Genomic DNA, 14,781 nt, shown 5'->3' with positions numbered 1-14,781 from the left:
CGATCAAGTTTATTACTAGGATAAAGAGAAGGCGCTGCAAGAGTCATACCTCATCTGCCATCATTCATGAAGCAGCCCAGCGTTTTCAGTACTTCCTTCCTTTTATTTGAAAGGAATGAAGGATCGTCTAAGAGGGTTCTCAATACAACAACGGTGAATCAGGCCCTGGGATTACCTGGGATGTTTTCAACATTCACGGATTCTGAATTTTTGAATTTAAGAGTTATTGCCATAGTGGCATCCTTTCTTTCAATGTTTGTCGGTGTAATATCAATTTTTTTATTACACAACGTCGATAGAAGAAAAAGACTTTTCAGACATGATTTAATCATGTTTTTGATCATTTGTGATTTTTTGAAAGCTATGATCTTGGCCATCTACCCAATAGTCATTCTAGCTAATATTAGTGCTTATGCTAATCCAGTTTTCTATAACACCCTAGGATGGTTCACTGCATATGCTATTGAAGGGGCAGATATTGCCATCATGTTTTTTGACCTGCATTTTGCTTTATTAATATTCAAACCAAATTGGAAGTGGCGTAATAACAAAACACAAAATATGGAAGGTGGTCTTTTCAAGTATAGAAACGTCATCTGGCCTGTAACTATACTTTTTCCCTCTATAATGGCAAGTTTAACATTTATCAACTTCAACGTCATCAATAGAGAAAAATTTCACACTAATGTAAACGTCGTACTAGATAATAACCATTTCAATTTCAAAGATGAACCAAGAGAAGGTGGTTTTAAACCATTAAGTGCATGGAGTTATCTTCCAGCAACACCGATGTACTACAAATATTTTTTAAGTTGGGGACCAAGGTACGTTCTAATTGCATCAATTTTCACAATCTACATTTCCATTTACATTTACGTTCACAGAGAGAGTAAAAAAATTAAAGAACAATTAACCGAATTCAATATTCCAGAAAAAGAAGCATCCCTACCACCATTGCATTATATGCCTGATCAACCTTTTGCATACAACTTCAAAATTTTTTTCCAAAGATTTGTAGCTGCTCCAATGAGAAAAGTTTCGAGAAGTATTAGAAACTTTTTCTTATTATCATTAGAAGTGGATTCAGATGATTCTCTTCTAACATCAACAAAATCATACCCAATAAGTAACTTAAGCTCGCCTGACAGTATGACATTTAGAACCAACGATACGTTTGAAAAATCTGACCCGAACAATTTTCATACTAATCATAGAAGATTGAGTTACCATGATAATAATCTCGCTAAATCCATAGATGATGATATCCTTGCATCCCCCAATGATAAAAGGGTCTTTGTGCCTCAACATAAGACAAATGGCATGGCAAGTTCTATAGAAAATAGTGAGGCTGAATCAGATAAGCTGGTTGAAGTCAGAAAAGAGTTTCAAAGACAAATATATTTCAAAATGAAGGAAAGAAGAAGACAAATTCAAAAAAATTTAAGAGCAATTTTTATTTATCCTTGTTCATATATTGCAATTTGGTTATTTCCAATATTAGCAGATATTTCACAATCACACCATGAAATAATTCATGGCCCAATTGTATGGCTATCTTATTTGGACACTTTCATACGACCTTTGAGCTGTATGATCCATTGCATAGTCTTCATTTTAAGGGAAAGACCATGGAATTTGGCATGGAGTGCTGTTGAACGTGATCGTTTAATTGAAAAATATATTCTAAAAGGAAAAATCGATGAAGATGAAATGATTGAACTTTTGAATGGTGAACACGGTAAGAAAGGTTGGTTTTATCGTACTAAATGGGATGCAGCGATATCTTGGAAATATGAGAGAAATTTTTTTAAGAGATCCTTGTGGTATCTTGGCAGATTTTTAAGAAATATTTTCTCTTTCAAGTGGGATTATACCAGTCCATTTGACAATGAGGAGTTCTGGAACAACAAATATTTCACAAAGGATAACCGTATCACTAGCCTATCAACATTAAGTCCATTTGTAAATACAGACAAAGGCATAACTACCCTTCACAGTTTGCGCTCCTTGGATTCTACTTGTTCAAGCAATCAAAAAGCTATACTCAATGCTAATAACTGGGGACCCAAAGTACCTTTGAGATGGCGTTTGATTCATATGATGCCGATGCTACATGGTATTGATCTCGATGGAGTGAACAAAATATTGAAAGAAAGATATGATGATGATGTGTTTGTTATACCTGGTTTAGATGTGGCTTTGAACAGAGACGCAAGATCACAAGCAACCGGCAAACAACAAGAACATAATTTCAAGAACAACCTGAAAATAGAAGTACAAAATATGAAAGATTATAGTACTTTTCACAAGGGTTCCCAGGAAGACATTGAAATGACAGACCTGGGTAATAGCCAGGGTACACCTGACAATTTCAACAACTTTCGTAACACTGGAAATAGAGAAGATATTGAAACGGGAGAAAAAGAAGAAGAAGAAGAAGAAGGTGAAATAGATTTATTAGCATTCCTAAACGGACCATAAACTGTATTATAAAACACATGTAAAATTCAAGCGGTCATTATGATTATGTATACTATTTTTTATTAATTTACTATGCATTTTTTTTGTTTATTATTTGGAAAATCATATAATTTCTCATCGTTGGCTATGAATTTTTTGAAAAAAAAAAGAGCGATCAAATATATCGAGCTAGCTTATGTGTGAATTATTATGAAATTAATGCATGCTTAAAGCGGTCACTTCTTCGAGACTTATTTTCAATCCCATTGGTAAGGTATCGACGTGGAATAGAACATATACAAGACAGATAATGACCGATAAAAATGAATTTGACAGGCATTTACAGGAGGAAATAAGACAGGCTAAGGAAACTCAGGACTCCAAGAACAGGAAAAGAAAGCTCGAAACTGAGATTAAAAAGGACAAGAAATTAAGGGACTCTAATGGATTCAAATTGAGGCTCAATGAATCGAAGAAAAATGGTCATAAGCAAGTAGATCCTGAGTACAACGTTACTATTGAGAACGATTTACGTAAAATTGAGCCCTACTATTTTACATATAAGACCTTTTGCAAATTAAGGTGGAGAGATAGAAAACTTTTAGATATATTCGTGTCGGAATTTAGAGAACACGATGAAGCTTACTACAAAAAATGCATAGAGAATGGTTCTGTGCTAATTGATGATAAGCCTGCCAATATCGACACCATTGTACGCAATGGTAGTTTAATTTCACATAAAGCGCATCGTCATGAACCACCTGTCATTGCAAAACCAATTAAAATAGTCTACCAAGATGACGACTTATTGGTTATTGACAAGCCTAGTGGTATTCCTGTACATCCGACCGGGAGATACAGATTCAATAGTGTTACAAAAATGCTGGAGAAACAATTAGGTTTTGCTGTTCACCCTTGCAATAGGCTGGATAAACTCACGAGTGGACTAATGTTTTTAGCCAAAACTCCAAAAGGCGCTGACGAAATGGGAGATCAACTGAAAGTGAGAGAAGTTAGAAAAGAATATATTGCAAGAGTCGTTGGGGAATTTCCGGTGGAAGAAATCTCTGTAGACATGCCTTTGAGAACTTTTGACCCAAAAGTCGCTTTAAATGTTGTTTGCTCTATGGAAGATGAAGGCGCACGCCATGCTAAGACTATATTCAAGAGAATTAGTTTTGATGGCCGTACAAGTGTTGTTAGATGTAAACCATTGACAGGAAGACAACATCAGATTCGTGTGCATCTACAGTACCTGGGCTTTCCAATTGCAAATGATCCAATATATTCGAGTCCATATATATGGGGCCCCTCATTAGGCAAAGAGGGCAAGGCTGTTTACAATGATATCGCTGAAAAGCTACACGAAATTGGTAAAACAAGGCCATCTCAGAGTTGGTATTTCTCAAACTTGAAAGGTGAAATTTTGCAAACCGAGAAATGTATTGAGTGTGGCGTAGAACTTCACAGAGATCCTGATCCGAACGAACTGACCCTTTGGTTACACGCATTGCGTTATGAATCTACAACTTTCGATTCAGTGGGACAAAAGAAGTGGAAATATCGTACGGACTTCCCTGACTGGGCTCTTGAATCACATTGTAAATATATGGAGATGGCAATCAAAGAAGCTGATAAATGTGCACCTACCACAACCGCGTTTAGTGTCGGCGCAGTAATAGTTAGTGGGACAGAAGTGCTATCTACAGGGTATTCCAGAGAACTTCCAGGCAATACTCATGCAGAACAGTGCGCATTAGAAAAATACTTTGAACAAACCGGTAAGAGAGAATTACCTGCAGGTAGCATCATATATACGACAATGGAACCTTGCTCCTACCGGTTAAGTGGTAATGAGCCTTGTGTCCAGCGTATCCTGAATCTGAATGGTCAAATATCCTGTGTATTTGTCGGTGTAATAGAACCGGACACTTTTGTCAAGAACAACACCAGTGTTTCATTATTAGAAGAGAGGAACATTGATTACATCCAAATTCCTGGGTATGAGGAACAATGTACCAAGATAGCATTCCGTGGCCACGAAGAAGACATGAAGGAAGCAGTATAACACTCCTATATACAAATGAAACTGCCATATATAACTATCACTTTGAGAAGAATACTTCATCAAGTCATATTTTACGATGAAAATTTTTGTGAAAAATTACAGTATGAGGGAATGCAGCGAAAGCCCACGGTTAATGAACAGGTTGGGACATCTCGATTTACTTTTTATATCGACAGTTACGTGATTAATTTGTATTCATACCATCAAGAATCACCTTAAAACAATCGTCCTTGCTACAATGTCGAAGAGAAGATTAATGAAGGCAAAGGGTAAACAGGCAGCGAAGCCTAAATCTGCATCAAAACCTAATGCGCAGGAAAATGCACAATTCCTCGAGGCTTTGAAACTATTTGAAGGTAAAAACTACAAGAAATCAATTAAGATATTGGACCCTCTTTTGAAGAAAGATCCCTCTTATGTAGATGCTCTAGCATTGAAAGGGCTAGATTTATTTTCAATTGGTGAAAAAACTGAAGCGGCATCTTTAGTCACAAATGCAATCAGTAAGATCAAAGGCACCGATGCTTCCTCAATTTGTTGCCATGTACTTGGTATCTATATGAGAAATACTAAAGACTACAAGGGATCCATCAATTGGTTTCAAGCTTCTTTAGCTAATGGCTCCAACAATTATCAAATTTATAGGGATCTCGCTACATTGCAATCTCAAGTGGGCGACTTCAAAGGAGCTGAATTTTCTCGTCAACAATACCTATCAGTTGCAATGGGATATCGTGCCAACTGGACTGGTTTAGCTATCGCCCATGATATCAATAACCATCCTCAAGAGGCTGTTAAACTCCTAACACAATTTGAGAAACTAACTGAAGGAAAAATTGGCCCCGCTGAAGCTTATGAGGACAGTGAATGTAAGATGTACAAGATTGATGTCATGTACAGGTCTGCTGGATCTACCAAAGACAAACTTTACAGTGCTTTACAGCAATTGGAACAGGAAGAATCAAAGATTACTGACAAATTTGCAGTTTTGGAAACAAAAGCATCTATTTACATGAAGTTAGGCAAGTTCAAAGAAGCTTCCATCATGTACAGAACTTTAATCAGCAGAAATCCAGACGATTTCAAATATTACACATTACTTGAAGCTTCCTTGGGTATTCAGAGTAACAATAAATTGAGAAAGGCATTATATGAAAAACTCGCTACATTCTACCCTAGATGTGAACCACCGAATTTTATTCCTTTGACATTTATTGAGGATGAAGCTGTACTCAAAACTAGACTCGATGAATATGTGTTACCACAATTGAAGAGAGGTGTACCAGCTGCATTCTCAAATGTAAAACCCTTATACCAAAAAAGAAAAGCTATTGTTCCTCAATTACTGGAAGATTCAATCACAACATATTTCAATAAATTAGATCCAATGGAACATCCAGGTGAATACATTTGGACCTGTTATTACTTGTCTCAACATTATTTATTCACCAGAAATTTCACAAAGGCTCAAGAGTTCATTGAACTGGCAGTGAATCATACTCCAACTATGGTTGAATTCTACATCGTTAAAGCACGTGTTTTGAAACACATTGGACTATTAAATGAGGCTGCAGAAACAATGGAAGAAGCCAGAAAATTAGATTTACAAGACAGATTTATCAATTGTAAAACAGTTAAATATTACTTAAGAGCAAATAATATCGAAAAAGCCGTCGAAATTGCTTCATTATTCACTAAGAATGATGATGCAGCTAATGGCGTTAAAGACTTACATTTGGTTGAAGCATCCTGGTTCATTTTGGAACAGGCAGAGGCGTATTACAGATTATACATTGAAAATTCGAAAAAATTAAATGAATTGAAAAATAAGAATGGATCTGAAGAAGATGAAGAATTAAAGAAGCAACTTCAAAACCTACAATGGACAGTTTCAAAATTCGAAGGTTTATCACTAAAGAGATTTTTGGCAATTTCGAAATTTTATAAACAATTTGAAGATGACCAACTGGACTTCCATTCTTATTGTATGAGAAAGGGAACACCTAGAACATACTTGGAAATGTTAGAATGGGGTAAGAAGTTGTATACCAATCCAATGTATGTTCGTGCAATGAAGGGAGCGGCAACGATATACTTTGATCTTCATGATAGATCATTGAAAAGGAAGAATGAAGATGGCGAAGAAGCAGAAGACAATAAACCTCTCATCAAGCAAGGTAATAAAAAGGCAAAGAAAGAGGAAACTCAAGCCAGTAAACGTAAAGAGCAGGAAGCCAATGAAGTTAGAGCCTATCCAACTGATCAAGACTCTGATGTGTTTGGACAGAAATTACTTTCTACTGCTACTCCATTAGCCGATTTCAATGATCATTTTTTTGAAAACTACTGTGAACAAGTGAAGGACTACGAAAGAGATTATATTCTTGAATTCGAATATCATTATAGAACGGGCAAATTGGCATTATGTCTTGGTTCCTTAACTAAACTTGTTAAGAGAGATGCTGATATTAAGAAATCAGGAATTTTTGCTGCTATAGCCATAAAGTTGTTATTAGCCACAAGAGAAGCCACACCATTCGATGCTGTCGCCAAGAAAGTCGTCATTAGAGGATTTGAAACTGAATTCGAAGACTTTCCTATCAATGAAGTTGAAAATGAACAATTCGATTGGCTCAATTACTTCCAAGAAAACTTTGAAAACATTAGCATAAATTCTTTACTGTTTTTGAATAAGATCGATTCCTTGGACAAATTGAAAATCAAGAATCTTATCTTGGAAAAGACTGCCAATGCAGACCCATACACTCAAATAAATATCCTACAATATAAACTGTAATAGTTGTGATAAAAGAAGAACAACATATATAAAGTCATATATCTGGCAAATAAACATTTCATATCTTTTTTCTTCAAAAGGCCTCTTAATACTGCAAAGTCAGCTTCGGCATGTTCCCAATATTGGGAAAAAAAATAAAGAGGAGGCCAAACGAACATCTTAAAAACCATTTAAGATGAGGAAGGTTCGAACAAAGGCAGCAAGAGGAACCAAGAACCAAGAATGGACACCATTCCGGAGACGCTGTCATCATCAGTGAAGTCTACAACGAGCAACACATTTCAGAACGACCGCAAACGTCGAGATAATATAAACGAGAGAATACAAGAACTGTTGACACTGATACCATCAGAATTCTTTGCAGACTACTATAATGGAAGCGCAGGTACGGATTCCAGTGGTCCAGGTACAATGAGCGATACACCAGGATCTGCCGCAAAGGCAAAGGGTACCGGCACAAAAGATGGTAAGCCAAACAAGGGCCAGATCTTGACGCAGGCAGTTGAATACATCACGAATCTGCAAAACCAAGTGGACATAAAAAACAGGGAAGAAATAGAACTAATGATGAAAGTGCAGTCACTGATCAAGAAGACGGGTGCCATAATAAAGGATATCAATCTGGATAATACCAGCGCGGAAGTGGAACTGGCGAAGATTGGTGTTGGACCATTAGCAGGAACCGCGGAACAGACTGCAGATTCCAAATCTAACGAAATCATGAATAGCAACGGTTACAGTGAATACGACTGAAAGATGTTCTCCATGCCGCTCATTATTTGGGCATCACAAGCCCAAGTTTTAAAGTTGGAAAACCAGTCTCTTACCCAGCCTTTCATGTTAAAAATTTTTTTTTTGTGGGAAAAAATCACAAAATGCCAAATATCTTGATTCAATTTTCGTTTTTTTTTACAGATTGAAATGCATTGAAAAATCAATTACAGAGGTAAAGTTAAGTGTGAAACGTACATATTTTTTTAGAACAATTATTTTGTAATCTATTACTAGTATAAAGTGTAAAAATATTCATATTGTCAATTGGCTAGTCTATTTTTGAATAGGATGGTGACTCTTTCTCTCGGTACTACCACTTTTGCTGATCAGCAGAGACAAAAACAACAGGAAACACGAGAGTACGGAAGAAAGGCCATTCCCTTATTCCATACTGGTGATGATGATGACGATGATGATAATAATGACAACGATGATGACGATGATTCAGTGATACATAAGGACAAAAAATTGAAAACGACGAATGATGGCAATTCAATAAAATTTTTGTCCACTGTTAAGCCTACAGATAAAAATAGAGATGAAAAGGAAATAATCAAATTAGAAAACATGCCAGCTGAAGTCGATATATCACGTTATAATAACAGCACTACCAATAAGTCCCTAAAGCCCATTGAACCCAAGAATCCAATACTGATATTGAAAAATAAATTAAATAATAAATATCTTTTACCGGACATTACTAGAGAGGATACTTTAAATGCTAGAATGTGCCTGAAATATTATGGTATAAGACAATTTTTGGATAAATATTTACCAGACGAACTAAATTCGTTATATTTATACTTTTTGATCAAATTATTAGGCTTTGAACTTAAAGACACAATATTACTCAAGGCAATAAGCATGAATGTGCAACAAAATTCCACAGAAATAAATGTTTCAGATCTTTCCAGCACACAAATCGACGATCCTCTGGACAAGAGGCAGACTGTTCAACTGATCAAAGATTTACAGAAAGCTTTTAACAAGATTCTTGCCACAAGAATAAGATTGTTAAGTTTCAACCGAATTGAAGATCTTGTCACAAAATTACATTCTGCCAGTAATATCATAGTCCTGACTGGTGCAGGGGTATCAACTTCATTAGGTATCCCAGATTTCAGATCTTCTGAAGGTTTCTATTCACAAATCAAATATTTGGGTCTCGATGACCCACAAGAGGTTTTCAGTTATGACCATTTCATGAGAGATCCCTCAATTTTTTATAGTATTGCTAAGATGGTTTTGCCCCCAGAAAACATGTACTCTCCACTGCATAGTTTCATCAAGATGCTACATGATAAAGGAAAATTATTAAGAAATTATACACAAAATATTGATAATCTTGAATCGTATGCGGGTATACCACCTGAGAGACTAATTCAATGTCACGGTTCATTTGCAACGGCATCTTGTGTCACTTGCCATTTTCAACTACCTGGTGAGAAAATTTTTAAGAAAATTAGAAATGTAGAGGTTCCCTTATGTCCATATTGCTACGATAGGAGGAAAGAATACTTCCCAACTAATGAACCGAATGCCACCAACATTTCAAATGTGCCAAGATCATATGGGGTAATAAAACCGGACATAACGTTTTTTGGAGAGGCGTTACCTTCAAAGTTTCATAAGAGTATACGCCATGATTTAACACAATGTGACCTTTTAATCTGTATCGGAACAAGTTTGAAGGTGGCGCCCGTCTCAGAAATCGTCAACATGCTACCTGCCCATGTTCCTCAAGTCTTGATAAATAGAGATCCAGTGAAACATACAGATTTTGATCTGTCGCTCTTGGGCTACTGTGACGATATTGCTTCAGCCATAACACAAAAATGTGGCTGGGATATTCCTCATGAAAAATGGGAGAAAGAACTGAAGACAAAGAAATTTGAATACGTTGGAAATGAAAGAGGTGTATATACCTTTGAACATAAATAATATCCATATATATATACAATCATTTCAAGAATATTTTGTATATTTTGCATTATTTTAACCTAAAGATTACTATAGTTTCGATGGCTCGCATGCTATATTAAATTAACTGAAAATAAAAAAAATAATTCAATTGAACTTCAAAGGTTTAAAGGACATCAATATAAAATACTATACCAATAGAAGATGGATTATCACAATAGAGCAGGCTCAAAAAAAGGTGGTGGTGGTCTTGCATCTGAATCACACTTAAAATTGCAAAGAAGAAAACAAGTTGACGAGTTACTCAGACAAAATGAGGAGATCCCATACACTTTCCAAAAGGATGAAGCCGATGACCAGACGAGAAAGAGTCCGTATATCTACAAGAACCATTCAGGTAAATTAGTTTGCAAACTATGTAATACGATGCATGTCTCATGGAGTAGTGTCGAACGTCATTTGAGTGGTAAAAAACATGGTTTAAATGTTATTCGAAGAGGTAAACTAGGAGATGCCAAATTTGGTGACTCCAAAAGCGGGAGCAACACAGAACTGACTGAATTTGAGTTGGAAGTAGAAAATGCAAGAAAAACCTTGAAAAATAACGGTATTATTCCCAACTGTGAAATTGTCTCTGTTAAACATCCTAAAACAGGCCTTGACGGGATTGCAGTTAAAGTGGATTATAGCATCGAAAAAGCGGCGCAATACGATAATAGCAACGAATTTCCAGATATTGATTATCCACCTTTTATCAGAATAGTATCTGGTTTAGAATTATCATCCGAAGATGATAAAGACAAGAAATTTTTAGTTATTGCGTATGAACCATTTGACAAAATCGGAATTGAAATACCTAATAAGGAAATTATTATGCAGAATGAGGGCTACATGCAAGAAAATTCAGTCGATGAGCTGAATAGTACATGTACTTATTGGGATGAAGAGTCGAAATTGTTCTTGGTGCAATTCTTTTTTAAGAATGAATCGGATGAAGTAAAAACAGATGAGCAAACCGAATAATTTTACTTCTTCACTAGAATATGCGATTTTAGACAGACCAGTAGGCATACTAAGAATTTTAATTTCTGATTACGTGACACTTTCTTGTTATAAGCATATAAAGATGCAACCATGTTTTTGCTGAATAGAGAAAAAATGGTATCATTGGACTGGTAGCGTACATTTTGGAACGAAAAATTCAGCAGTACTTTACCTAGACACGAAATAAATGCTTTCATTCTTCCTTCACTTACTTGCTGGCTTTAATACCTCGACATACAGAATCTGTCCACTTTTTTTCCTATATGGATCGAGATGTATTAACAATTTCGAAAGTGCCACTGGAAGTTTGGTTCAGTTTGTGGAATAGATGGCAGATAATATTCTTTGTGAAGTTCCCTAATACTCAGAAAACGGGAGCTGCTAAAGAATCACTACCACAGATATTAAGCCCATAAATATAAAACAAATACATATGTCTTCAGAGGAAAGTATACCAGGATGGAGCCACCCCATTAATTTAAAGAAGTTGATACATTTGCTACCACAAATTGACGATCTGTCTGAAAAGAAGTCTATGCTACTGTCTACAAAATTTAACAGGTTGAGCAGTCAATCACGTTCGGGATTCCAATATGAGAACAGCGTTTTTTGTAGCCCAAAATGATCATCAATTGATGACAGTATATCTACAGTACCGATCGACAGGAGATTAAGAGCCAGACAACGTACTTCTTCACATGATGAGGCGAAAACGAATCAAAATCTTGCTAGGAAGACGACTAGCAAACAAGAGTAAACAGTGCCGAACAACCTAACACAAGGCTTACAACGTATCTGTCGAAGCCTGTACCTAGAAAGAAATCTAACAAGAGAGCACTGCGAGTTCCTTCAACATGGGTACCCTTTCCCGGTTAATGAGTTCAATTAAGGGGACACCTATCGGCCTTGGATTCTCCAATCTGGATTTGAAAGTAGAAAAGCTGAAGGCGTTGAAAAGAATAGTCGATTCATTATGGAAGCCAACAGATGATATGATTTTAGATCCAGAACATTGTCAGAAAGAACTGTGAAGAATAGGCAAAGCTATTAAGGCTTTGGAGAGGTTTTACCAACTCTTCATCTTATCAGATTCCACACATCTTATGTAAGCACGCATGTATATGCCTTTTTCTCTAATGTAGCAAAAGTTCAATATCTTTTGATATTTTATATATCTCGCTCATTTTAAATATTGAGATGGAAAGCCTTGACAAAAAATAATAAGATAGAGCCATAACTTATAGTAATAATGTAATAACTCTTTGCGAATTACCACGGTAAATGCTGAAACGTTATGTTTTTAAAGGTACTCTAGGGTACCGGAAGTTGTCATACAGATACCCGCCATGTAAAGAAGCTAAACAAGAAAGAGAAACTGATATAATAAGCAGCAAGAACGATGATAATAATGCTGAAAGTACAAGCATACAAGAAAAAGTGATTTTTGGTAGTATATTCGAGAGAATGCAAAAGAAAGAGGAAATAATGAATCGCAATATGAGTAAACTGCTCTCGAGCAAGAAAAGGGGAAATGAATTGAAAATTACCTTTGGTAACGATATAAATCCATCTGACTTGAATTTGGTGAAATTTTTGAAAGGTGAAGCTGATAAGCAGAGAGAAGAGAAGGGAAATATAATGTACAATCTTTTTGTTAACCTTGAAGAGACATTACGCAAGAATAAGAAAAACACTTTAGCCAAATCAGATATACTAGGGATGAATATTGATACGAAGGTCCAGAAACCCAGCTTAGAGATTGACTTCGATAGATTAGAATCCGAAGAGAGACATAAAGCTGCATTGAATAATGTTATGAAACCGTACATCAACCAGTTATCTACAGAAATCAATAATGATTTTGATATCTTAGAGAAAATAAAAGATTTAATGACACTTTTCTTACACAGAGACAGAAAACAAGATTTGCTCCTTAGAAAATCCCCAATTGAAATTATAGCGCATATCCAAAAACATTGTAGCAATACTCTCAGACAGTTGCCAGAACCTTATGCTGTAACTTTACCCTATACCGTTGTAAAATTATTATCAGACCCCCAATTTGAGATTCCATCCGATAGAAAATATACCATCTTAATGTACGTATACCAAGAATGCAAGGCAAATGTAGATCTGTCACTATATTTAAATCTTTGCACCATTGATTTTTATAACTTATTATTACAATTAACATGGGAAAATTTCAACGAAATTTACAGGTTAAGAGAAATTACTAATGAAATGGAGATAAACGGTATTACAGGCGATATATATACGGTAGAATTGCTTGATAAGATTGTTAATGATCTAAGGACAATGAATGACAATGTCTTAGATGAAGAGGATTTGGATAAAATGAAGAAAAATGCCTTGACCATCGGAGTCGTTTGGTCCAAGGAAACAGAGACTGATCTTCATTTGATCGAGAATTATGTGAAAAATTTGAAAAAAGCTCTGACGGCCTCAAACTGACATGCTGCTGCTCATGTATAAAGAGTAATTTAATGACCCATCAACTACTGTATATAGATGAACATTTATAATTAATAAGCAATATGATTCGCTTCGCAAAATTCTAACATTCAATCAATGCTCCGAAAAATTTCTTAGGACAAGTAATTGCGAGAAGACGTCGACAATAGGCTGGCATTAAAGTTTTATAAGAATAGCCTTTGTTATGTTCAATTCGACCTGATCGAAGATCATCAACTTTACTTCAATTGGCTAAAGACAAGTTTTGTTTGAAAAAGATGACATTGGCAAGAATATCTGAGACTTGCTATAAGATTACCAAATCGTACCTTAACTTGACGAATAGGACAAGCATCATTACTGAAACACAAAATGCTATTAATTTGACTAGACACATTCTGATAAATGATGTATTCACCCGATGGAGTCCATTAAATGGAGAAATTTCTTTTTCTTATAATGGTGGTAAAGATTGTCAGGTGTTATTATTGTTGTATCTAAGTTGTTTGTGGGAGTTTTTCGTTGTAAAAGCTAACGAGTCACAATTCGATTTCAAATACCATCGTTTCCCCATGACGCAGTTACCAACAGTTTTTATTAATTCAGAGGAGACATGGCCAACATTGGAGAATTTTATGAATTATACGCAGAAGAGGTATCATCTATCGCTATACGAATCAATGAAAGATGATGATAGATATAATAAGAGTATGTCGATGTCAGATGCGTTCCAAGATTTCCTGTACAAAAATCCAGTCACTAAGGCCATAGTAATTGGAATAAGACACACTGATCCATTTGGCGAGCATTTAAAATCTATTCAAAAGACGGACTCTAATTGGCCTGATTTCATTAGATTACAACCTTTATTGCATTGGAAGCTAGGAAATATATGGAGTTTCCTGCTATTTTCGAATGAACCAATCTGTGGACTTTACAATTATGGATTTACTTCTATTGGTAACGTTCATGAAACGAAACCGAATCCATTTTTGAAGATTGAAAATAGCTCAAATGACATCGAGCTTCCATTCTCACGGGAAATTTCCAATTCTTTCAATCCAGAAATGAGAAATGATAACAACATCGTCAACTTTTCTGAGATTGATGGTACTGACAAGGAATGGCTGCTTCAGTATTCTGGGAATTATTTACCGGGATGGTATTTAACGGATGATTCATTAGAAAGGGCAGGTAGATTTAAAAAGCCCAAGGCTTAGTATGTGGGGAATATACACTTTTTATA

The 14,781-nt window shown here is 35.7% G+C and overlaps 9 protein-coding genes across 9 annotated transcripts; all 9 read left to right on the top strand.

The window, feature by feature from the left end:
• Nucleotides 1-66: 66 nt before the first annotated feature.
• GPR1 (Gpr1p) lies at nucleotides 67-2,481 on the top strand (the record flags this gene model as incomplete). Its single annotated transcript, XM_003957900.1, has 1 exon — nucleotides 67-2,481. One exon carries the CDS (start codon nucleotides 67-69, stop codon nucleotides 2,479-2,481), a length of 2,415 nt encoding a protein of 804 aa, XP_003957949.1.
• A 202-nt stretch (nucleotides 2,482-2,683) lies between these two features.
• Nucleotides 2,684-4,528, top strand: KAFR0F02160 (uncharacterized protein; the record flags this gene model as incomplete). Its single annotated transcript, XM_003957899.1, has 1 exon — nucleotides 2,684-4,528. One exon carries the CDS (start codon nucleotides 2,684-2,686, stop codon nucleotides 4,526-4,528), a length of 1,845 nt encoding a protein of 614 aa, XP_003957948.1.
• Nucleotides 4,529-4,784: 256 nt separating this feature from the next.
• On the top strand, nucleotides 4,785-7,325 carry NAT1 (peptide alpha-N-acetyltransferase complex A subunit NAT1; the record flags this gene model as incomplete). Its single annotated transcript, XM_003957898.1, has 1 exon — nucleotides 4,785-7,325. The coding sequence occupies one exon, from the start codon at nucleotides 4,785-4,787 to the stop codon at nucleotides 7,323-7,325; it is 2,541 nt and encodes an 846-aa protein (XP_003957947.1).
• Nucleotides 7,326-7,547: 222 nt separating this feature from the next.
• RTG1 (Rtg1p) lies at nucleotides 7,548-8,078 on the top strand (the record flags this gene model as incomplete). The annotated part of the gene is made up of 1 exon (XM_003957897.1): nucleotides 7,548-8,078. The coding sequence occupies one exon, from the start codon at nucleotides 7,548-7,550 to the stop codon at nucleotides 8,076-8,078; it is 531 nt and encodes a 176-aa protein (XP_003957946.1).
• A 309-nt stretch (nucleotides 8,079-8,387) lies between these two features.
• Nucleotides 8,388-10,040, top strand: SIR2 (NAD-dependent histone deacetylase SIR2; the record flags this gene model as incomplete). The annotated part of the gene is made up of 1 exon (XM_003957896.1): nucleotides 8,388-10,040. The coding sequence occupies one exon, from the start codon at nucleotides 8,388-8,390 to the stop codon at nucleotides 10,038-10,040; it is 1,653 nt and encodes a 550-aa protein (XP_003957945.1).
• Nucleotides 10,041-10,223: 183 nt separating this feature from the next.
• On the top strand, nucleotides 10,224-11,042 carry PRP11 (spliceosome assembly protein PRP11; the record flags this gene model as incomplete). The annotated part of the gene is made up of 1 exon (XM_003957895.1): nucleotides 10,224-11,042. The coding sequence occupies one exon, from the start codon at nucleotides 10,224-10,226 to the stop codon at nucleotides 11,040-11,042; it is 819 nt and encodes a 272-aa protein (XP_003957944.1).
• Nucleotides 11,043-11,917: 875 nt separating this feature from the next.
• On the top strand, nucleotides 11,918-12,094 carry KAFR0F02110 (uncharacterized protein; the record flags this gene model as incomplete). Its single annotated transcript, XM_003957894.1, has 1 exon — nucleotides 11,918-12,094. The coding sequence occupies one exon, from the start codon at nucleotides 11,918-11,920 to the stop codon at nucleotides 12,092-12,094; it is 177 nt and encodes a 58-aa protein (XP_003957943.1).
• Nucleotides 12,095-12,344: 250 nt separating this feature from the next.
• MTF2 (Mtf2p) lies at nucleotides 12,345-13,535 on the top strand (the record flags this gene model as incomplete). Its single annotated transcript, XM_003957893.1, has 1 exon — nucleotides 12,345-13,535. The coding sequence occupies one exon, from the start codon at nucleotides 12,345-12,347 to the stop codon at nucleotides 13,533-13,535; it is 1,191 nt and encodes a 396-aa protein (XP_003957942.1).
• A 278-nt stretch (nucleotides 13,536-13,813) lies between these two features.
• On the top strand, nucleotides 13,814-14,755 carry FAD1 (FMN adenylyltransferase; the record flags this gene model as incomplete). The annotated part of the gene is made up of 1 exon (XM_003957892.1): nucleotides 13,814-14,755. One exon carries the CDS (start codon nucleotides 13,814-13,816, stop codon nucleotides 14,753-14,755), a length of 942 nt encoding a protein of 313 aa, XP_003957941.1.
• Between the last annotated feature and the right edge of the window lie 26 nt (nucleotides 14,756-14,781).

The sequence above is a fragment of the Kazachstania africana genome, chromosome 6, assembly GCF_000304475.1.
Source record: "Kazachstania africana CBS 2517 chromosome 6, complete genome".
NCBI lineage: Eukaryota > Fungi > Ascomycota > Saccharomycetes > Saccharomycetales > Saccharomycetaceae > Kazachstania > Kazachstania africana.
The sequence above is the reverse complement of the archived record's forward strand: the minus strand, read 5'-3'. Positions and strand labels throughout refer to the sequence as shown.